This window comes from Sinohyriopsis cumingii, chromosome 19, assembly GCF_028554795.1.
Source record: "Sinohyriopsis cumingii isolate HCF-2022 chromosome 19, ASM2855479v2, whole genome shotgun sequence".
Lineage (NCBI taxonomy): Eukaryota > Metazoa > Mollusca > Bivalvia > Unionida > Unionidae > Sinohyriopsis > Sinohyriopsis cumingii.
In genome coordinates this window covers 37,732,545-37,752,151 of record NC_142979.1, presented here as the reverse complement: position 1 = coordinate 37,752,151, position 19,607 = coordinate 37,732,545, and the positions used below count along the sequence as shown (strand labels likewise).

The following is a 19,607-nucleotide window of genomic DNA, read 5'->3' as shown; positions in this document are numbered from 1 at the left end:
TATGTTGTTTTACAGGCAGATATTCTTGACCTTTACTATGCAGATTTGTAAGGTTACATAACTGAAACATTATGCAACGAAATGTCACTAAAATTAAAACCAACCTGAAAAAATTATGAACCATCGAATCGCAGTTAACCAAGGTTGGTGTCTGACGATGATATATATCCTGCTTAATAATATATGACGCAGTTAATATTCACCAATGATATAACACATTGAGATATTTAAACTGCTTAAATAATTGCATATGATGCACTCATTAACCGTTACCCAGCCAGCAGGCCCGATTTAAAAATGTTTAAGACTAGGTAATATCATTTCTTTCTCTGAATGTGTTCAGCAGATTATAAATGTTTAAAGGATCCGTCTTGCACTGTAAACCGACAATTATTATCTTACTATTATTTTCGAGGAGTTTACTAAAGCATTCGTTCCACAAATTATTTATTCGCGTATCTGTTATTTCCTTAGAATATATTAAAATACGAATAGGAGTAGATTCGGTACAGTTAGGAGCACGAAATAGAAGGATATGATATTTTGGACATCGGAGAAATTGAGCAGTTGTGAAGCAGCTGTTATTAGAAGGTTTACGGTATGTATATATGTTTGGTTTTAAACATCGCAGTTTTTCTTACTCGTATGACAGAACTGCCTTCAACGAGACGATAGCCATTCACGACCCAGCTAGGTATGGGTTTAACTGATCACGTACAATAAAAAACAAAGTTGTTATGTGATTATCAGCTTTTCTATCATTATCTGGTAAATACTTGACGGCGAATTTATTAGTATGCAGTTTCGTCTTTTTCAAGGATTATACAAAGACACCATGAAAATATTTTGCTTTGGGTGCAAAACATCAACTGAATTCTCTTTTTTATAGATGGATCGAATCGAAAAAGGCATTACTGATGTTATTGCTAATTATGTCGACAATTATTCATACAGGTAAGTGAAATTAACCAACCTAAATTTAGCACAATTGGATTTTCGCTATTTTTCCAAAAAGCAAAATCTAGAGCTAGATTTACAGTTAAGGAAACTTAATAGCTGATAGCCAAAACAACAACAATAACAAAACAACAACAAAACCTACTAGTCTCTTTTGCAATATCATGCTGGCGCCATCTACTGATTTTTCAGCATCTTTTTCACAGATTCCTCGCTATGATTACGAACAAAGGGACCAACAAATGTGCATATTTTTATGATACAAATTAAATTGTTAAAATTGCCATTTCTTTCGAATTCTATTGCTTTACTTAATTTAAAACTATATTTAGTGATTGAAATTCATGCAAACAGGGATGAATTTAAGCAAATGTCGTTAAATGCTGGTTTTGTATTCTAAAATTGCGGTATGAAGTGTTTTTTCCCCAAATGTTTTTGCTTTTACGCGCGTGTGTGTGTGTGGATTTTGGTTAATTTGCACTCTCACAATTATACACACAGACTCAAGCTGCTTAAAATACATATTTCCAAAAAAAAAAAATAATAATTCTGTCACTGATATTTGCCAATATCTTGCTAGACGACGATTAATACAGATAGATCTATTTGCATATATATATATATATATATATATATATATATATATATATATATATATATATATATATAAACCTTTTCCTCCTTGTCTTTTGAACATTTCAAGAGGCCACCAAGATGTATATTCTACTTAAATTTAAACATGTAAATCGTACTGTTCTCTCTCTCTCTCTCTCTCTACATACATACATATATATATATATATATATATATATATATATATATATATATATATATATATATATATATATATATATATATACTCCATTAGAATGATTATTTTTAATCATAACAAATTTCAAGCTACTGCACACGAGACGGTACGTCATCGCCATGAACGCATCAAAAGGCAAGCCACAACACCACCACCTCCTTGGGATGCTAACCTTGTCTTGGGAGCGGTTAATGAATTACGTGACGTGAATATCACTAATAATACAGGTAATTATCAATCATTCCAGTATACAATCCATTTGCAAGTATGAATCAATAGACTACATTTTTTAAAAATATTTTGATGATATACACAGTGTATACCTACCAATAGAAAGACAGACAACTAGACTGACTTACCGACCAATTGATGAACGGATGGAGAAAGAGACGGACATGTGGATTTCAGACTAAGTCGCTGGGTGAATGAGTAAATTAATAACTTCTTAAAGTAATTGGAAGAAAACAAATGTATGAAAAGAGTTTGGTGGATAAATTAGAAAATGCTTCTTAAATAAAGATTTATATAATGTATACGGAAAGCGGAATATTATTAATTAATGCAACCTTTATATTTCTTCTGAAATAAAAAAAAAAATACTAGTGTTATTGTCCGCCCTTAAACCAATTCGTATGAAATTTTTAAATTTCGTCTGGAAACTTAGTAAAATAACTATTGTATATTTCGGACCACACTGATATATTCACATTTCAGATATTTTGCCGTGGATAACATCACGGACACCAACAAACTCTTCCATGGTTAGTGTCAGCTCGCAATTCAACGATAGCAGTAAGACCAAATTCGTTTTAAGTATGCTTCCTTCAAATTTGGCAAATCGAGGAAAGGCGTCACCAGTGAGTCAAATGACCACTGAAACGCCATCAACAATGATCAAAGCATCAACAAAAACACCCATTGTCTTGGAATTTGATCCTTTGGTGAAACTTTTTGGAGGTAAAGGAAACACTTTTTCGCCTGACACTGGGGAAAGAAAGGAAGTGACCTCTGACATAGTTACTAATAATCCCCATGGAAGTCGTCACGAATCGATAATTCTGAACGAAAACGAACAAGGCTCACTGAATATAGGATTTACAGATGATGCGAATAATCCAGACTGGCTGTCAGATGACTCTGCAATATTGGGTGTCTTTGATCTAGGGGTGGATATGGACACACCGATAATTGATCTCTCAGGTACAGAAGATGTAACGAGTGCAGTGGATACATTACAGATAGATGATGCCACAGATACAGTTGACGTCACAAATACAGTGATGAATGATGTCGATCAACATGTACAAAACGCTGATGTCCAAAGTGCAGCTAATACAAGAGCTGCTTTAAGGCCGGATGTACCAGCAAAATGTAATCGACAATGTCTCCTTAAACAAAGAGCTAATACATTAAAGAGAATTCAAAAATTAAATTTAAAGGTAAAAAACTTAGTTTGCTTAAGGAACGGACAAAAGCAAGGCTGTTGGAAAAAACCGACCGTAAACAATCATGACAATACCAATCTCACGTCTTCACAGACGCGTGTAAATGAGAAAAAGCAGAATATTTTCGACACGAGAATTAAGAATTTAGAGAATCAGATACATAGTCAACAAACACGGCTCTACATAATCAATAACAAAATTGAGGAATTGAAAACCAATCAGGCAAAATCTGTGCAATCAGCCCGTAAACAGCGCCCTTCAAAGGTGGCTTTAAAAAGAAATCCAAAGACACCTAATAGAAAAAAAAACTGAGGCAAAATCGACAGAATATCCATAAAGAAGCAGTCCAAGAAGAAAACTCGGTGCAGATGATAATATCATTAAAATGCATAAAGAGTAGTATTTTCTGGAGAACGTAATACAGTAAACAGAAAACACTTTAGTGTGAAAATAACAGAGTGATATTCGTTTCACAGCATTGTCTTAAATATCTGAATTTTTGTTCTTTTTGTCTTAATTTTAATATTGGAACAATCGCTGTTGCCATCTCAACTACTTGTGCTACAATGTCTGTCCTGGAACAAATGTAAACACTTGAATTGTACTTACTAATATTTCTCTAATGATGACGAACGATCAATTTGTTCAATATTTAACTTCAGTATTTTATATTATTTTTACATAATTGCTTGTTTAAGAGAATGAAAGTCATTTAGAAATCTGTAACCCTATGCGCAGGCAATATCATATTTTTTTCTAATTACTTGTATAACTTAGTATTTACCTGAAAGGAAATTGAAGGATCTGAGTTGACCATAAATTTTGGCAAGTCATCATTTCTATGTCTGATATGACGATGAGTAGATTTTAATTTTAAGTAAACAACTAATTCAGAATATTATGCACTGGTATATTAAATATATAAATCACAATAACTTGAATTACAAATAATATACTTCTGTTCTGGTCTTTTATTCTTTGTTGCTATCGATCAACATTTTAAATATTAAATTATTCACCTCAATGGTAATATCTTTACTGATTCTTGAATTAATAATCCTAGAGATAGGTCTTATACGTATTAATTAATTACTATGCAGATTTAACGAATTATTGTTATAATTTGTAACACGATTGTTAAAAAAGTTATGATCTCATTATTATGAAACTAATGTTTGATTTTCTTTTGCTTAATAAAAGTTAACGTTCCATTTCTTCGGTCCTTGTAAGGTCTAAGATGCACTCATTACAAGACAGACACAATATAATTATATATATATATATATATATATATATATATATATATATATATATATATATATATATATATATATATATATATATATACGTATAGCGTCTAATTTAGGTCATGAACACTTACAGAAACACATATATTTGAATGCATAATGAAACGACGTTATAATGTTTGAAACTTCCTAATAAGACACCAGTGATCTACGAAGAAGTCAGAACTTCAAAGTGTACTTCTTTGTCTCTTTTTGTCTAGCCTAGTCTGCCTTATCTTTCATTTGCTAACAAATAATGACACACATTTTCATCTATCACTGTATTGATTGTTTGTTTTCTTTTGTGCATACATACAACCATCCATCCACACACACACACACGCACACACACACATGTACGTACATACATACATACATACATTCACACCCACCCACACACATACATACATACATACACACATACATACATACATACATACATACATGCGTGTCATTACTGAAATGTTTGAGCTAACATTCAAAAGAAGAAAAGACGCCCTTGAGACTCTATAATATCTGTCCATGTCTATTTCCATAAAATTTATAAGAAATGATACAAGTGCAAACTTTGCGAATTTAAATATCTGAAAGGCAATGACTCATTTATGAAAGTCAAATATTGTGTCGCGTCTTCCTCACCTACAGCATGCCAATAGCTTGAAAACAAGGGAGGGGCTAAAGCGGTAGCCATTTATTTAATAATTGTCTTATTTTCTAAGTATCATATGGTACCAATATCATTTGCATGTCATAAATGAATACATCATTTTTCATCCAGTATAGTATAGAATTAGGTAATATTATACATTTGTATTCGTTTCTCATTTTTAAATGATTCTGTGGGATAAAAAGTATCTGCTATTTTTTTAAAAGCCAGCTGGGTTGTCTGCTTTTATCGGTTTAAAACAATACCATCACTCTATCTCTGATAGATAAATAAATCATAGCACCTATTTATTGTTGTTTAATTTCAATAGTTTTCATGCAAGTCGGTACAAAACGTGACATTGTCATCTGGTATTGTATGTGGTTTCCGCAATTTCCTTTCATCCTTTTAGCATAAAAAAATCTTGTACTGACTGGCTTTGATCAGATCAGCCGTTCGATCAATCAACATGATAAACTGTGATGCACTCATCTTAACGCACGGAAGCAATCAATAAAATGTTATGCCTTTTTGACCAACAGAATTAAATTTGATTGTTCATTGTTACTTTGGAAACAACACTTCCCCCACTTTTTTCACAAGATTCTCAATCATCAACAGGTTTGTCTCCATAAGGTGTTTAGATTCTGTTCGAAGGTAAGTTCTTTAGAAAACCTCGGACCAGGAAAAACTTCTAGTAATACGATATATAAATTGGAAATTATTTATTTATAGATACTACTGGTATCACGTGGCTTGTAAACGACACTGATTGTAAGTAGTTTAATTTCAACTAATAAGATAGAACGTATATGGATGAGATGATGTAATAGTTCAATATATTTGTATTTAAACGGTCGTTCATGGATGAGTTATTTTCAGTCTTAATAATGAAGCTAAAGCTTGCGTATGACCTCATCGACTGTTGGTACCGCTCATACAGGAAAATGTCACTGACAATGCCGATAACAACGTAAACCTCTGTTCATTATGTAACACACAGTTTGCATCGTAAATGAGCATTCCCATCCTTTACCTTAACTTTTGACAAAATTGTTGTTTGTCAGGATATTCTTTTTGAAAGGTTTTATTATATATAAACGAGGCTTGCCGAATTTCCTTTCAATGAAAAATGTATGTGGTATATCATTGATACAGCGTACATACTATATATATATATATATATATATATATATATATATATATATATATATATATATATATATATCACATACAAATACATATGTTGCCCTTTGAACGTAGTTAAGATTTACAAGAGGCAACTGTGTGTTGATCGAGTGAATTAATTCCTCACATCCCCGCCGAGTGGTTCCCTCAGCATAATTTAGTTCTATACCTTTTATGGATATTCATAATCACCTTTGCATACTGACAAGTTGATTGCTTTCTTTTTGAGTTTCTATTTTTCTTCACATTGATTAAATCAATTTAATAGACACTTATAATTTAAACATGAAAGATGATTTCAATGAAGAAAATAGGGCACTAGAACATGGCTAACCACATCATTCACACGAACGTTCAGCTATTCAAGTTCCGGCGCGTAGAAATCAATGTGGAATATAAACTAAGCGAAATGCCGAACCAACAAGAGGTAATTAAAATATTTTAATATAGTAACAGTTGGTCTAAGTCATTATTCTATTTTAATAGCAATACTCTCTCTCTCTCTCTCTCTCTCTCTCTCTCTCATAGCCTTTGGTCGGTTTGACTTAACGTTTAGCACCATTCATAAGTCCAAATACATCGTGGGATGACACAAGCGAAAAGTCCTCTACGCACGTCTTTTGATAGGTTTTCGCCTGTATCTACGATTTTAGATCGCGCGCGCGAGAGAGAGAGAGGTCTTAGACCATTTTCATATTGAATTAATTATAATCGATTTTTAGAACATTATAATGGTTTAAAATCTACAAGAACACACACAAAAATGCATCACAGCATGTAACCGAGAAATGTACCGATTAATGTCGACAGGATTTGCAAACTTTATATCATTAATTATATAAACACTATAAACACTATAAATAAATCCCAAGGAAGGTGCACACATACCGTTCCGACGAACCATATTCTTGTAGGTTATTCGGTGTAAGTTCAATTTCAAGGTTTTGATCCAGCCCAAGTTCTTTTTCTCTCTCGCTCCATATTTCCGTATAGTTTGTCCGTTATGCATGTGAAGGGACGAGAGAACAGAAAGCAGAAAGGTTTGCGATAAAATTGTGTACCATATTACATTCATTTAGAAAACGGTGATTATTAATACTGTTTAATCATTATTTGTATAGGTCACTAATGCTTAATGTGTGGAAATTCATTATTGATAAACAGAGTTTATATTCTTTCAGAAACACAATGGAATTTAGAGGGATTCAAACGTTTCTAAAGGCAGCCTTAGTGTTCATTTTCTTTCTTCTCTTCATGAAAGGTTGGTTCAGACTGATACTGGAAGTGACTACAACGCATAATGAAAATATAGATTTACTGAACATCTAAATAACTTTGAGTATTCAATATTTGTAAATACAACGAGTTTCAATAATACCTGAATATAGCTAATAAAATAAGTGATAATTAATGCCCAGGAAATGTTTCCGAAATACATAAGACTCAAGCGTTCCTAAGATTCTGATCACGTATGTATCTTACGGTAAATAAATAATGTTAGAGGAAAAAAATGCACAGTATGACGATATTTAAACTTTAATAACAGAAAGTTTAATCTTTTGTAGTGTACATAATTGTGAGAATGTGGATATTTTTTGTCGTCAGTAATATGATAAAACAATCTTTGTTTATTAGATTTGCATGCGATGGATCTTTTTTATATCGTTATGATTTCATTTCAAGGTTTCCAATTATATAAGAACAACGATGAGCATTTATTGTTAGCACGTGACAAACGGCAAGCGGACAATACCACTCCCCCTCCACCCCCTTGGGACCCAAGCTTAATCCTTGGAGAAGCCTCTGATCTTCGCCCTGTGAACTTCAACGATACTCCGTCACGTGATACTACACAGTTTCCTGCTAATACAGGTAAATATAGTATAACCACTTACTGCAGTCAGAATAATTAATATATATTAGTTTGGGAACACGTGGAATTTTGAGTAAGTTTCATGTGGGAGATGAGTGGAATGGCAGCAAATAAGTTGCTCAAGATGGCACTTTATCCACGCCCAGTATCCTTTTAGAAGCTACGTTTTCGAGCAGACTCATTATAGTAAAAATACATTATTTAAAGTTCTTGTTATTACTTAAAGTTCCAGGCCAACCACTTAGAAACTAAATGCTCAAGGTAGCAATGACGAATCTATACATTATATTTTATAAATTGGTTTTCCTTTTATCGGAAGATAGTTTTTGCTTCATATATATATATATATATATATATATATATATATATATATATATATATATATATATATATATATATATATATACCCCAGATAAAGTAGTTTTCTCCCACTCATTTTTTGCTCCTTACCTATGGGTAAAGGCAGGCACCTATACCTATGGTTTCAACTAGGTCAAGGTCAATGGAGTTGTACATACGATTTTACTTTCTGTACACTATTACGTTTCCTTGTCTTAGTTTTCATCAAACATTAGAGATCAACTATATTTGGGCAGATGGGCCTCCCTCTTGTTTCTCACGATCATGAATCAAAGGTTAAGGTTCATAGGGTAAATTAAATTTCTCAATATGGGTTCCAAATTGGCAAGTCCATTTTCTTCAAGTTTCCCATATGCACTTTGTGTAATCTTCATAGCTGAATTACGCCTGAAGATTTGTCCCTGCTGAGAATAGTCAACAGATCAGAAGTCAGTTTCACTGGAGGTGAAATCGCAATACTATGTTGAGTTTGTATTGGTAATAGCCAATACATGTTTTGGAAAAAATAAATCTTTTAATAAATATACTTCAAATAAATTCCGAAAGAGTTTACGGCTAAATTTCTTTCACGTTGGATATTGATCGGAAATTGAACGTCACAAGCATTAAGGTCATTATATCTGTATGCCTTCAGTTTCATGAACTGCTATTGGTTTCTGATTTCGTGCTTTTTTTCTTTGTAATTTTCAATAAGAATAGAACTGAACCTGGTAAAATGATATTCTGTGTAGTGCATTAAGGGACGATTGGGAACCATGCTATATACATGTTATTTTACAGGAATTACAGATATATCAGACGATCCAAGTCTTCCAAGACCGGGAGAATCAAGCAGCGGTAGGGGGAGCGTTAGTAGTGAAACGCTTTTGAGGCAGCTGTTGAGATCCATAGGTATTGGTGTAAGGCAGCCTCGTCCCGTTCAAAGAACAACACAATCCCCCAGAACTTCTCCCAGGCCACAACGTCCAGTTGGTCCAAAAATTTTAGATTTCGATCCTCTTGCCAGACTTCTCGATCAAGGAAAGAGCTCCACACGATCGTCAGGGAATGGAACAGAGAAAAGTGGAAATAAGACAATAAGCTTAGATTCATCTGCAAATGAATCTACAAGTAGAAATGTAACAAACATGCCAAATTCGTCAGAAAGCGAATTGCATATAAGTAAAAATGGAACCTCTAAAGTTTTAGTTAATGAGATAACTGATCAGACGACAAAAAGAGAGCCAGAAGAGGCAACGTCAGACATTACCTCAACGAAATCGACCACAACTTCTGGGAGAGAAAACTTGACTACGGCATATAGCAATTCTAACCAAGATTTAGATGTCCAAATTTCAACCACAAGGCATGATCAGAGTAGTGTAGTATCTACGTCTTTTAGCCATGTACCTTCCAATTCTATATTTCAAACTACCACAGATCCGTCCCTTGACCAAAATACCAAACATTTTAGCTTAGAATCCCACGTTTCGTCCACAAGCACTGTTTATATCAACGAAATTAACTCATCTAGCTCTGTAGGTGATATTGCTGCTGACAGGTATAAATCAAGCACACCACAGACAACTAACGAAAGCCAAGGACTACTAAAAGAACATAATTTAAAAACAATCACACCGAATTCCATTATCCAATCTACAACAGAGACACCAGCAAAAAAACTCGCAGAGGATCCAAGGCAAATTGAAAATTCAGCTGTAGAAATATTGCAATCATTTAAACCGGTCATAAAAAAGTTTAAAGGAACACCAAGTGAATTACAAGGTATAAATTTCGCACACTTTAAGCTCCCGATGTTGGAAACAATAAGCGGAACGAACAATATGATAAAGGGTGGCCTGAATAGAAATCATTTAACTGGACCAGTAAAATGAGGAACAAATTAGCAAATAAGAAAGACATATTGCCATTTGGTATCACTGATAAAACTGTATGTATGTTAAATTCTCATTTATTTCCCAATCCCGATATTGTTAATATTCATAATATGGAGAGAAAGTTACGACAAAACTAAAATTGTCCAAGTCACTTTGTTTCAATAAACAGTCATACGTAAATGTAATATCGACAGCCGTAAACGATTCGACTCTTTATTCAACGGGGCGCCGAGTGGTTTAAAGCGCTCACCGTTACGGATCACTGCCATCTCACCTCTGTCTGCGTGGGTTCGAGTCTCGGTCTCGGACTCGGCCACTGTGGGTATGTGGGAAAGCTTGCCGGTAGCTTCACGTGGGTCGTTGGTTCTTTTTTGGGTTTTCCCGGGGTTTTCCTCCACCACCATGTATAGCCTATCCTGTGCTAAAAATGATGTTAAAACCTATAACAACAGCAACAACTTTATTCAACGATTTAGCCAACACACCACGCATTGCATAGACAAATATTTATATATTCTAACAAGAAAACAATGATATTATTCTTGTGATCTGATTAGTTTGACCAAAATGCCGAAAAAATTAGTAAATATAATAATCAGGAATGAGTGAAATTACTACGACGAATTGAACACTCGGTACATCACGCTATTGAACGGATTTTGTAAAGGAGAAATTTGGAGAAAAATTAAGACGTTCATAAACGGATGTACTTTGGTCGAATCTTTTGAGTAAATGTCTTTGCTAATCTTCAGCTCTGTGATGTGTCTTGATGTTTTGAACCTCACATATTAACGAGGTGTTTCTTTCCTTAAAAAAGTAGACTTCGCAGACCATGAGGTCAAGGCGGATTCCGCAGACCATGAGGTCAATGCGGATTTTAACGAACGTAACGAATTATACTTGAGTATTATTACAATAACTGGAATCTTTTACCTGGCTGCATTCTGTCAATGTCTAATGATACACTAGAACATGCGCATTACTGCTATGTGGGGGAACCAAAAACTGAGTGACTTTGGAGATACTTAGATCGACAAAAGCTATCTCCCTTAGCCTTCTAGCATGTGTAACATTTATAAGGAATGAAAAGGACTAAATTTTATATGTTGATATGTTCTGCCATTTAACACATTTGCAGTCAATTGGGCAGCCAAGCGATTATTTTGTAAAATATGTATATATTCATTAATGAAATTAAATATTTTTACCGTTTATTTATTTACCCATTGAAGCTAGCATCCTTGAGTGGTCAGTGTTCACGAGGTATTGAAAACAAGAAATATATAGGTTCAGAAACGTTTATTGTGAAAAGTCATTTGCGTGAAGAGAAATGTCTTTTAAATTAAACCTTCTTCGTATCTGATGACTGTTAAAGTCTTCATGAGTTATATTTTCAATATGCCATTATCTACCTTCTATTGCCTGGGCAGACCAACCCTTCTTTTCAAAACTAAATAGTGGCTATCCACAAGGGTTCGAAGGAAATTGTTATACACAACTGAATTTCACATGCACCTTCCTAACATACAAATTCTTAAACAATACAATTTACAAGTGAAGTCAAAATGGTCCATAGTCTTGAATACATATAATGAAAACAATAAATACGAATCTTATTCCTTTGATTTCACATGTCAATGGCAGTTCATAGAAAAAATTTATGCTCCTCAACCCCCCAAATATATCTGCATTTTTAACGTCCGAGGGTAATTTCTGACACCACATAATGCTCACTACGCAGTGCAAGCTCTTTCCCTAGGTTATAATTCTAAAGAAGAAAAACATTATGCACTAAACAACTTCATGCAGTTCAAAACGGTTGTTATCCGGGACAATTTGTAATAGATATTTTACTTGCCTTGAAGCCAGATATCTCCTGTTTTGGGAGACGCACTCTTCTTTCTACCCAACTTTTGGTATTTAACTGTCTACATTCTGGGAAGTAACTTGAAGAACAGAAGCCCAAAACACCCAGTCTACAAATTTATCAATACCTTTAATTAATAAACAACACTATCTGAAAAAGTATCATAGCCTTACGGTAAGAAATATGATGGGTCAATTTACGAAACTATCTTGTGCCACCCAAAGAAACATATTATACCTATGTGAGTAATCATTTAATATCACTGGGTTGTTTATTCGAACCTGATAAAGTAACATCTAGTAATAGAGAGTTTCACGGCTGCAACGGAGTTACTGATCTTAACGCTTACAATTACCTCCCTTAACTCCAATACGCATGCCAACAAAACATTTCCAGTTCCGGATTGTTCAGAATTGCGCAATGTTTTACGCTTGGTTAGCGAAACATAAAGTCAACAAAGGAAGGAATCTTAGCTGTTTTACAGATCATTATGGTTAAACCAACGAATCAATTATATATGTCAAACATCTTTTGTTCATACTAGGAGAATAATTATAGACACTACATCAGATAATTAGATTCGGTGTCCATATTTGCATTATATTGGATAATGAAATAATATTTACTGTCCATACTTAAATGATATCAAATAATGACATTAAATACATTTCCCGTTTTCATATTATACCAGATAATATAGATTCATTATCCATAATTTCAGATACATTTGCATGACTATCTCACTTTGCTATCTTATTTTAAACATGTATTGCACATTTTTGGCTGCAAAACTTTAACGAAAACCATCTCAACAGTTTGCATTTTTCATACATTGATATATCCTTCTTTTTCAGCTATTTTCTCAAGGCCAATTTTTCGTTTATAACACGAGTTAAGAAAGTTATAACACGAGTTCGGTAAGAAAATTATGATAAAAGTCAGCTGATCTGTAATGCTGAATATTTAAAACCAGAAATGTGTTTTAAAACAAATGGAACACAGCATATTAATGTATTCAGAGGAACTTAAAAACAACCATTACATTAGCTATCATAAAGATAAAGGAGTGTAATTAATGCAGATGGAATATTTATTCATATTTGGTTGTAAATATTGTACAATATTCAGATATCCTGGGGTCTTCAGACAACATTTATGATAGCCACAAGCAAATTCATCTGGAGCAGCCTTCTTAAAATTAGTTTAATTTTGTTTAACTTTTCTTGCACCAGATATGTGCGTTTAAAAGATCCAATTATTTTACAGATTCTGTCCTATTACTTTGGTTCGCCTTTTAAATCAATATTGATTCACGTGATCGGATGTAAAATTGCAGACAGTTTGATATAAAAAAAGAGACTGTTTGTATGAACATGCTCTTGAAGTCAATACAAAATAGATACTCACAAATATTCACATTTGTTGTCTTTATCAATCAATCTTAGCACTATTATATACTCGTTTTTAACCAGAAGTATGTTTATGTAATATACGTATGCGAACACACATTCATCCATGCATATACGTACCCATGCACCAGATGAAATGAGACAGACAGACAGTCAGGCAGATAGTTGAGAGCCACAAATGTCATATACAAGCATAGTGTGTCTAACATCGATATTTCTCCAAATCGTATAATCTAGGTGCATTGAAGTTACTCTGCCTTATGGTGTTAAAAACGTCTCATTCCACAAATAAAAATACTTCGTTCACAATGAAATCTGGACAAAGCAGCTTGCTTAAAAATAATAAATGTCAAAATCTAACTGTCGAGAAATATACACAAATGCAATTAAACTCTATGAACAGATTAGTAGGGCACTTTACTATTTTTCGGAACCAAAGAGAAGGTAAACCCGACTGTACTATATGGATCAATTTCGGCCCAGTTTCAAAAGTTCACTATATTTCCTAGAAGACTTATTGTTCTTGGTTTTGTTCACATTAATTAAAATGTAGTCGAATTTGATCGAAATACCAGTACTAACTTTTGTAGTCGCGTAGTCCTTGTGAAATTGTGTGGCTTTACATTCCATTAGTGACATTGTGCACTCTTACATTTTCACTTTCTGAACTTGTCGTTTGAAAATTAATGTCCTACTGTATGTTCAGTTATAATCAAACAGGAAGGCAGTAGGAAAGGTAAACTGTGGTTACGGGGTGGTTTGAAGGTAATTACATTATGATATTTATGCACGTATGTATATGAGACAGAATGGTTATAACACCATCTTGAAGATATATTTAGCTATTCGAATTGTTAAATTTTAATATCCTTACACAATTTGTGGCTTAGTGGCTTTAATAATCTTTATATTTTTTATTATTAAAGCATTGTTGTAAAACAAAAGTATAATTAGCATCTTTACACGATTCCCCATTACTCTGCTCTATATCCCCCAAACATCCTCTCTTTATCAGGTGAATACTAACCATGCCTTTAAATGTTTAGTGTTTTAACCATTTGGAATTTGTGACATGAGGTTAAATGAAAATGAGGACTTTAAGGAAGCTGGTTTTAATAAATTGAAAACATCCGCGCATCCATCCAACCATCCATCCTTACATACTTGCACGCAGTGTACAGATAAATAGATCTATAAAAACACATAATTTAGATTTCATATCATTTCGATATGAATAATATTGATGACGGCGTAAGTCGTATAATTGATAACGCGTAAATACAAAACAGCTTCCTAACATTTCGAGCTATACAAAGTTTTTGAGAGGAGAAGGAACAACTTACCTCAACAAATCAAATACACAAATGCCAAGAGTAAATCAGGACTCCAATATGTTTGAATGATGTGGAATCCACACATAAATGCTCAAAAGTGTAATAAAGAATTAAGAAATAGTTGACAAAGGAATTAGAACGGGTAAACTGCATAACTTTTATGCGCTGCTGTCAGACAAACATAATTCTATTATAAAAAGCCAAAGAAAGAATGACAATTTCTTTCAAGCAGAGGGCAGACATCTTGTTTCGACCTAACTTTTGGGCTGGTGACGAAGTCCGGAAACCATATATGACGAAACTTCAACGCCTTCTACAAAATGTTCTAAGAAAATTGCATCCCAATAAAGATATGATTTGAGGTCTAACATGAATCATGCCATAACATATGTAGCAGGATACTGGACATCTGCTAAACTACTGCTACTACTACTACTACGACTACTACTACAACTACTACTAATAATAATATTTCATGTACTAATGTAAAGAGTTACGGAATATTTACTTTGACAATATGTATCGCACGAATTAAATACGTGTGATAGACTGCTATACACTGAAATTAGAACATAATCTAATTATTCAACCAATGGTGTGTCTTTATTTGTCTGATTAAGTACCACACTTAATGGTTAAAGCTCTCCTGTCATTCTAGCAGGATATTGGCCAAAATTAGCTGCTATCTAAATGCATTGTATGGTGCAACGGGGTACGAGTGATTCTGGGTCAAGGGTTACCATACTAATACATAATTGTCAGCAAATTTGTCAACGAGAGAGAGAGAGAGAGAGAGAGAGAGAGAAAGAGAGACAGAGAGAGAGAGAGAAATGTTGATTTAAAAAAGAAAACAACGATGTAAACATGTTTATGCACTGTGTTCTCAGAACTTTTTATTAAAAATAGTGATTGTTTTATCACTTTTAACAAGCACAAATTTCTTAACAGAACTAGATATAAATCCTTTTGGAATTAATAATCCACCCCAAATAAATTTTTTGTGACACATAATTCCTATATTTAGCTCATTTATTTCCACAAAGAGCCCTTCTGTTCATTTGGCGCAGTTTTTTGGGAATTCCTTTTTCTGTTCAACATCAACAGAGTCTAAATTTTTGTGATGGGATGTTCATGACCAGTGGCAAACTTGGATCGACAAAATACACATCGCTGAGATCGAATAAATCATTCAAGTCATGTCATCTGCCATATTGTCACGCTCGTCAAGATAATGCGTATAAACGTTCGTAAACACGAGTGTCACACATACTTAAAGAGCGCACGAAATTATCATCAATAACCATATCAACAGTCGATTAAAATTAGGTTATTTCTAAGCAGGTCAAGTTTATATTAAGGTAAACGTTAGTGGCTAAGAACGGGCTCGCTTTGCTATCGCTCGTTCCGCCCCTTCTTAACCACAAAAACGTTACAATATTAACCTACTGTAACTAAAGTTAAGATATCATTGGGAAGGTTAGTCTTTTCATATCGGTCCACACTCCATTATACTTTGTTGATATGATCTCAAGGGACTTTAACGAATGCTCAGTTGTCGTGGCTCTTTAGTTTCGTGCTGATTCTGTTGCGAATAACGCACGTGTGGATTATTCATTGTTTTCTGAAATCAAATGCTTTGCCAGCACATTGAGTAACATAGATTTTGCATGTCAGGTTTTTGATTATATAGTTAGTTTTATATCATACCTTCTGATGCATAGGAAAGCTAAGTCCTATCGACAATCTTCTCAACGATTTGGTGTCGAGCATGGTTTGTTACGAGTCAATGCTCTTAAAATAAGTATTAGAAAAGAGTGAAAGACAACAAGCTTTATAAAATTTAACAAATATATTTATTTTCACAGAATACAAAGTGAAAATGAGAAAAAGCAACGTACGGTATTGCGAATTAAATCCTAAAATAATCCACGAATTACAGACACAAGTTCTAATGATTTAAAGTCCTGAATAAAATTCAGTAAAAGTCAAAAAAATATCCCAAAACGGAAGTAGATGACGTGTCTGTGGTAGCTATTGAAGTGTTGATGTATCAACAGTCTTTTGTTGAATCACATAAATATAATTCCATGTTTGAATTCAGTATAAATTCCAGTGAATATAATTATCCAAGAATTTTATCGGAGCATTTCTGTATTTCCAGAGAAAATATTCACTTGAATTCAATAATTTGAACATAAAAAGATTCCAGTCCAAACCTCGTGGTCAAAACATATAATACAACATATAACAGAACTTAAAAGTGCTAGATGTTAAAACACGAATGACCAAGTGATCACAATTGTAAGATTATATAGTTCTCTACTTGACCTCAGATCAAAATTAGCATTTTCTATAAAAGAAAAATTACCTATTGGAAAATAACCTTATAGAATAATCTTGATGTTTGCAAAATCAAAACCATAACCTGTAAAATTCACTTAGGAAAGTTCAAAACCCTGACCCAAATCAACATATTTACTTCTACTATTAATAACGATCCTGTTATCAAGCCAATAAACATAGATAATAATTTAGCTATGCATTAGTTGTTGACATAAAATGAAATACAACAAATTTTACAAAAGTCAATCAGGTCAAGCAGAAATGAAATCAATTTTGGACAAAGTCAAGTCCAACATACAATGTTACATTACAATAGCATGTAATGAAATAAAATTATTTATAAAAACAACTAACAAATAAACAATTAAATTAAAGATGCATAACACTTCCCCTCATAAAGAAAAAGTATTATTTATGCAATACAGGTTTCTTTTTACTATAAGTCTAATATACATGTGATAAAAAAAACCATAAGATGAAATCTTATAAATGCCTCAAAGGTGATATGAAACAATATATTTCTATACATGTGAAAGTGAATCTGTTATGACATTTTCATTTCTCTTGATGTGTCTGCTGTCAATATTATATTCCTGTAACAACAAACTCCGCCTTAATTATCTCTTGCCGATGAAAGGAAGGGGGTTGAGATCACTAAACAGAATAATTGAGAAAGGAGCTGAACTAATGTAAATTTCAAACTGTTGTACTTCAAATATCAAAGTCATACATTCCTTATTGATTGTGGAATAATTTTTCTGGTGCTTATTTAATTTCGTAGAAAATAGCATACTTTATGATCAACGCCATTTTCGTCTTCTTGAACCAATACTGTTCCAACCCTAACATTGCCTGCATCAACAGACAGTTTAAATGATTGGCTAAAATTTGGAGCTGTAAGAATTGGTGTACTCTTACATATGACCAGCAACTTATCAAAAGCCGCCTGATATTTTTCAGTCCAATGAAACTTGGTTTTCTTGCTCAATAAATTTGTCAGGGGTTCAGCAATTATGGCAAAATTGGAACAAAATTTCCAATAGTAGCCACCTATACCTAAACATCGCATCAGTTGCTTTTTACTGGTAGACACAGGGAACTGAGAGATAGCCTTGACGGTAGCATCTATAGGTTTAACTTCTCCATGTCCCACGATATGTCCTAGAAATGTTACACAAGCTCGGCAAAATTTACTTTTTGGATAAATTAATTGTCAAATTTACATAAGAATTTTCGAATTGTAGCAGGATAAATGATCTTTCCAGGCGTCGTTGCAGATGATGACATCATCGATGTAAGCAAAACAATTATCAAGACCAAATGTAATCATGTTCATAAAAAGTTGAAAGTACTAGGCGAACCTTTCATCCCATCTTGAAATAAGTGCTCATATTCAAGTAATATCTGTTCAAGTTCATTCTTTTCTAGTTGTTGAAAAGGTGAAAGTTTCTGTTCCAGATTATTCAAAATTTGGAATTTAGAATATTTGCTACTCCAAATTCAATAGAGTCCGATTGCATTCCATCTCTTAAATCCTCAGTGTGTGGGACATGTACAAACAAAATTAATTACATGATTAAGCTGGCTATCTATATAATATACTCCTTTGACATATTCAATTGGCAAAGTCGTCTTTGTTTTTGCCTAAAGGAGTATTTATGATATAATTTAAATCATTTACTTTCCTTTCAACTGTGTCAGGACCATACTACTTGGCAGGAAGAGGATTTTGTGGTAAGGTCAAGAGAGCCAGAACTATACCACCAAGCTGAAAACTCCTTTCTTTTGTATTTTTATGATACCTTAATTTCATTTTTGACTGAGTAGAGTGCATATTAATTCTTGCAACCTCACAATCATTTGACAACGTATACTTTAAATTGAGACATAATCGAGAAGATTAATTTCGGGATCTCCATTAGAACGAAGTTTCTCTTTCAACACCTTAAATGGTCGACGCACAGCATGTACAAAAGCTAGTTCAAAGGGACTTAATCCAAAAGATTCTTGAACCGATTCCCTAACAGCAAAATCAGGAATTAAATGCCTTCATCCCAATCTTTACCCGTATCAAAACAATATAACCGAATCATATTTTTCAAAGTTTGTAGAAATCTTTATAAAGCCTCTTGGTTCTCAGGGTGATAGAGAGAAGACTTGACTTGTTCGATGCCTAATTCGTACAAAACTTGGTGGAATCTTCCAGACATA

At 33.4% G+C, this 19,607-nt stretch overlaps 2 protein-coding genes across 4 annotated transcripts; both read left to right on the top strand.

The window, feature by feature from the left end:
• Positions 1-219: 219 nt before the first annotated feature.
• On the top strand, positions 220-4,427 carry LOC149775493 (uncharacterized). Of its 2 annotated transcripts, none has more exons than XM_089943092.1 (4): positions 220-311; positions 890-954; positions 1,858-1,995; positions 2,483-4,427. In XM_089943092.1, the coding sequence occupies exons 1-4, from the start codon at positions 298-300 to the stop codon at positions 3,523-3,525; spliced, it is 1,260 nt and encodes a 419-aa protein (XP_089799218.1). In that variant the 5' UTR covers positions 220-297; the 3' UTR covers positions 3,526-4,427. The 2 variants fall into 2 exon arrangements, with proteins under 2 accessions (XP_089799218.1, XP_089799219.1); XM_089943093.1 differs by lacking the exon at positions 220-311 and adding an exon at positions 341-598.
• Positions 4,428-4,534: 107 nt separating this feature from the next.
• LOC149775492 (uncharacterized) lies at positions 4,535-13,720 on the top strand. 2 transcript variants are annotated; one of them, XM_089943090.1, is made up of 4 exons: positions 4,535-5,802; positions 7,515-7,594; positions 8,017-8,205; positions 9,347-13,720. In XM_089943090.1, the coding sequence occupies exons 2-4, from the start codon at positions 7,522-7,524 to the stop codon at positions 10,438-10,440; spliced, it is 1,356 nt and encodes a 451-aa protein (XP_089799216.1). In that variant the 5' UTR covers positions 4,535-5,802; positions 7,515-7,521; the 3' UTR covers positions 10,441-13,720. The 2 variants fall into 2 exon arrangements, with proteins under 2 accessions (XP_089799216.1, XP_089799215.1); XM_089943089.1 differs by lacking the exon at positions 4,535-5,802 and having other exon boundaries at positions 7,366-7,594.
• The last annotated feature ends 5,887 nt before the right edge of the window (positions 13,721-19,607 follow it).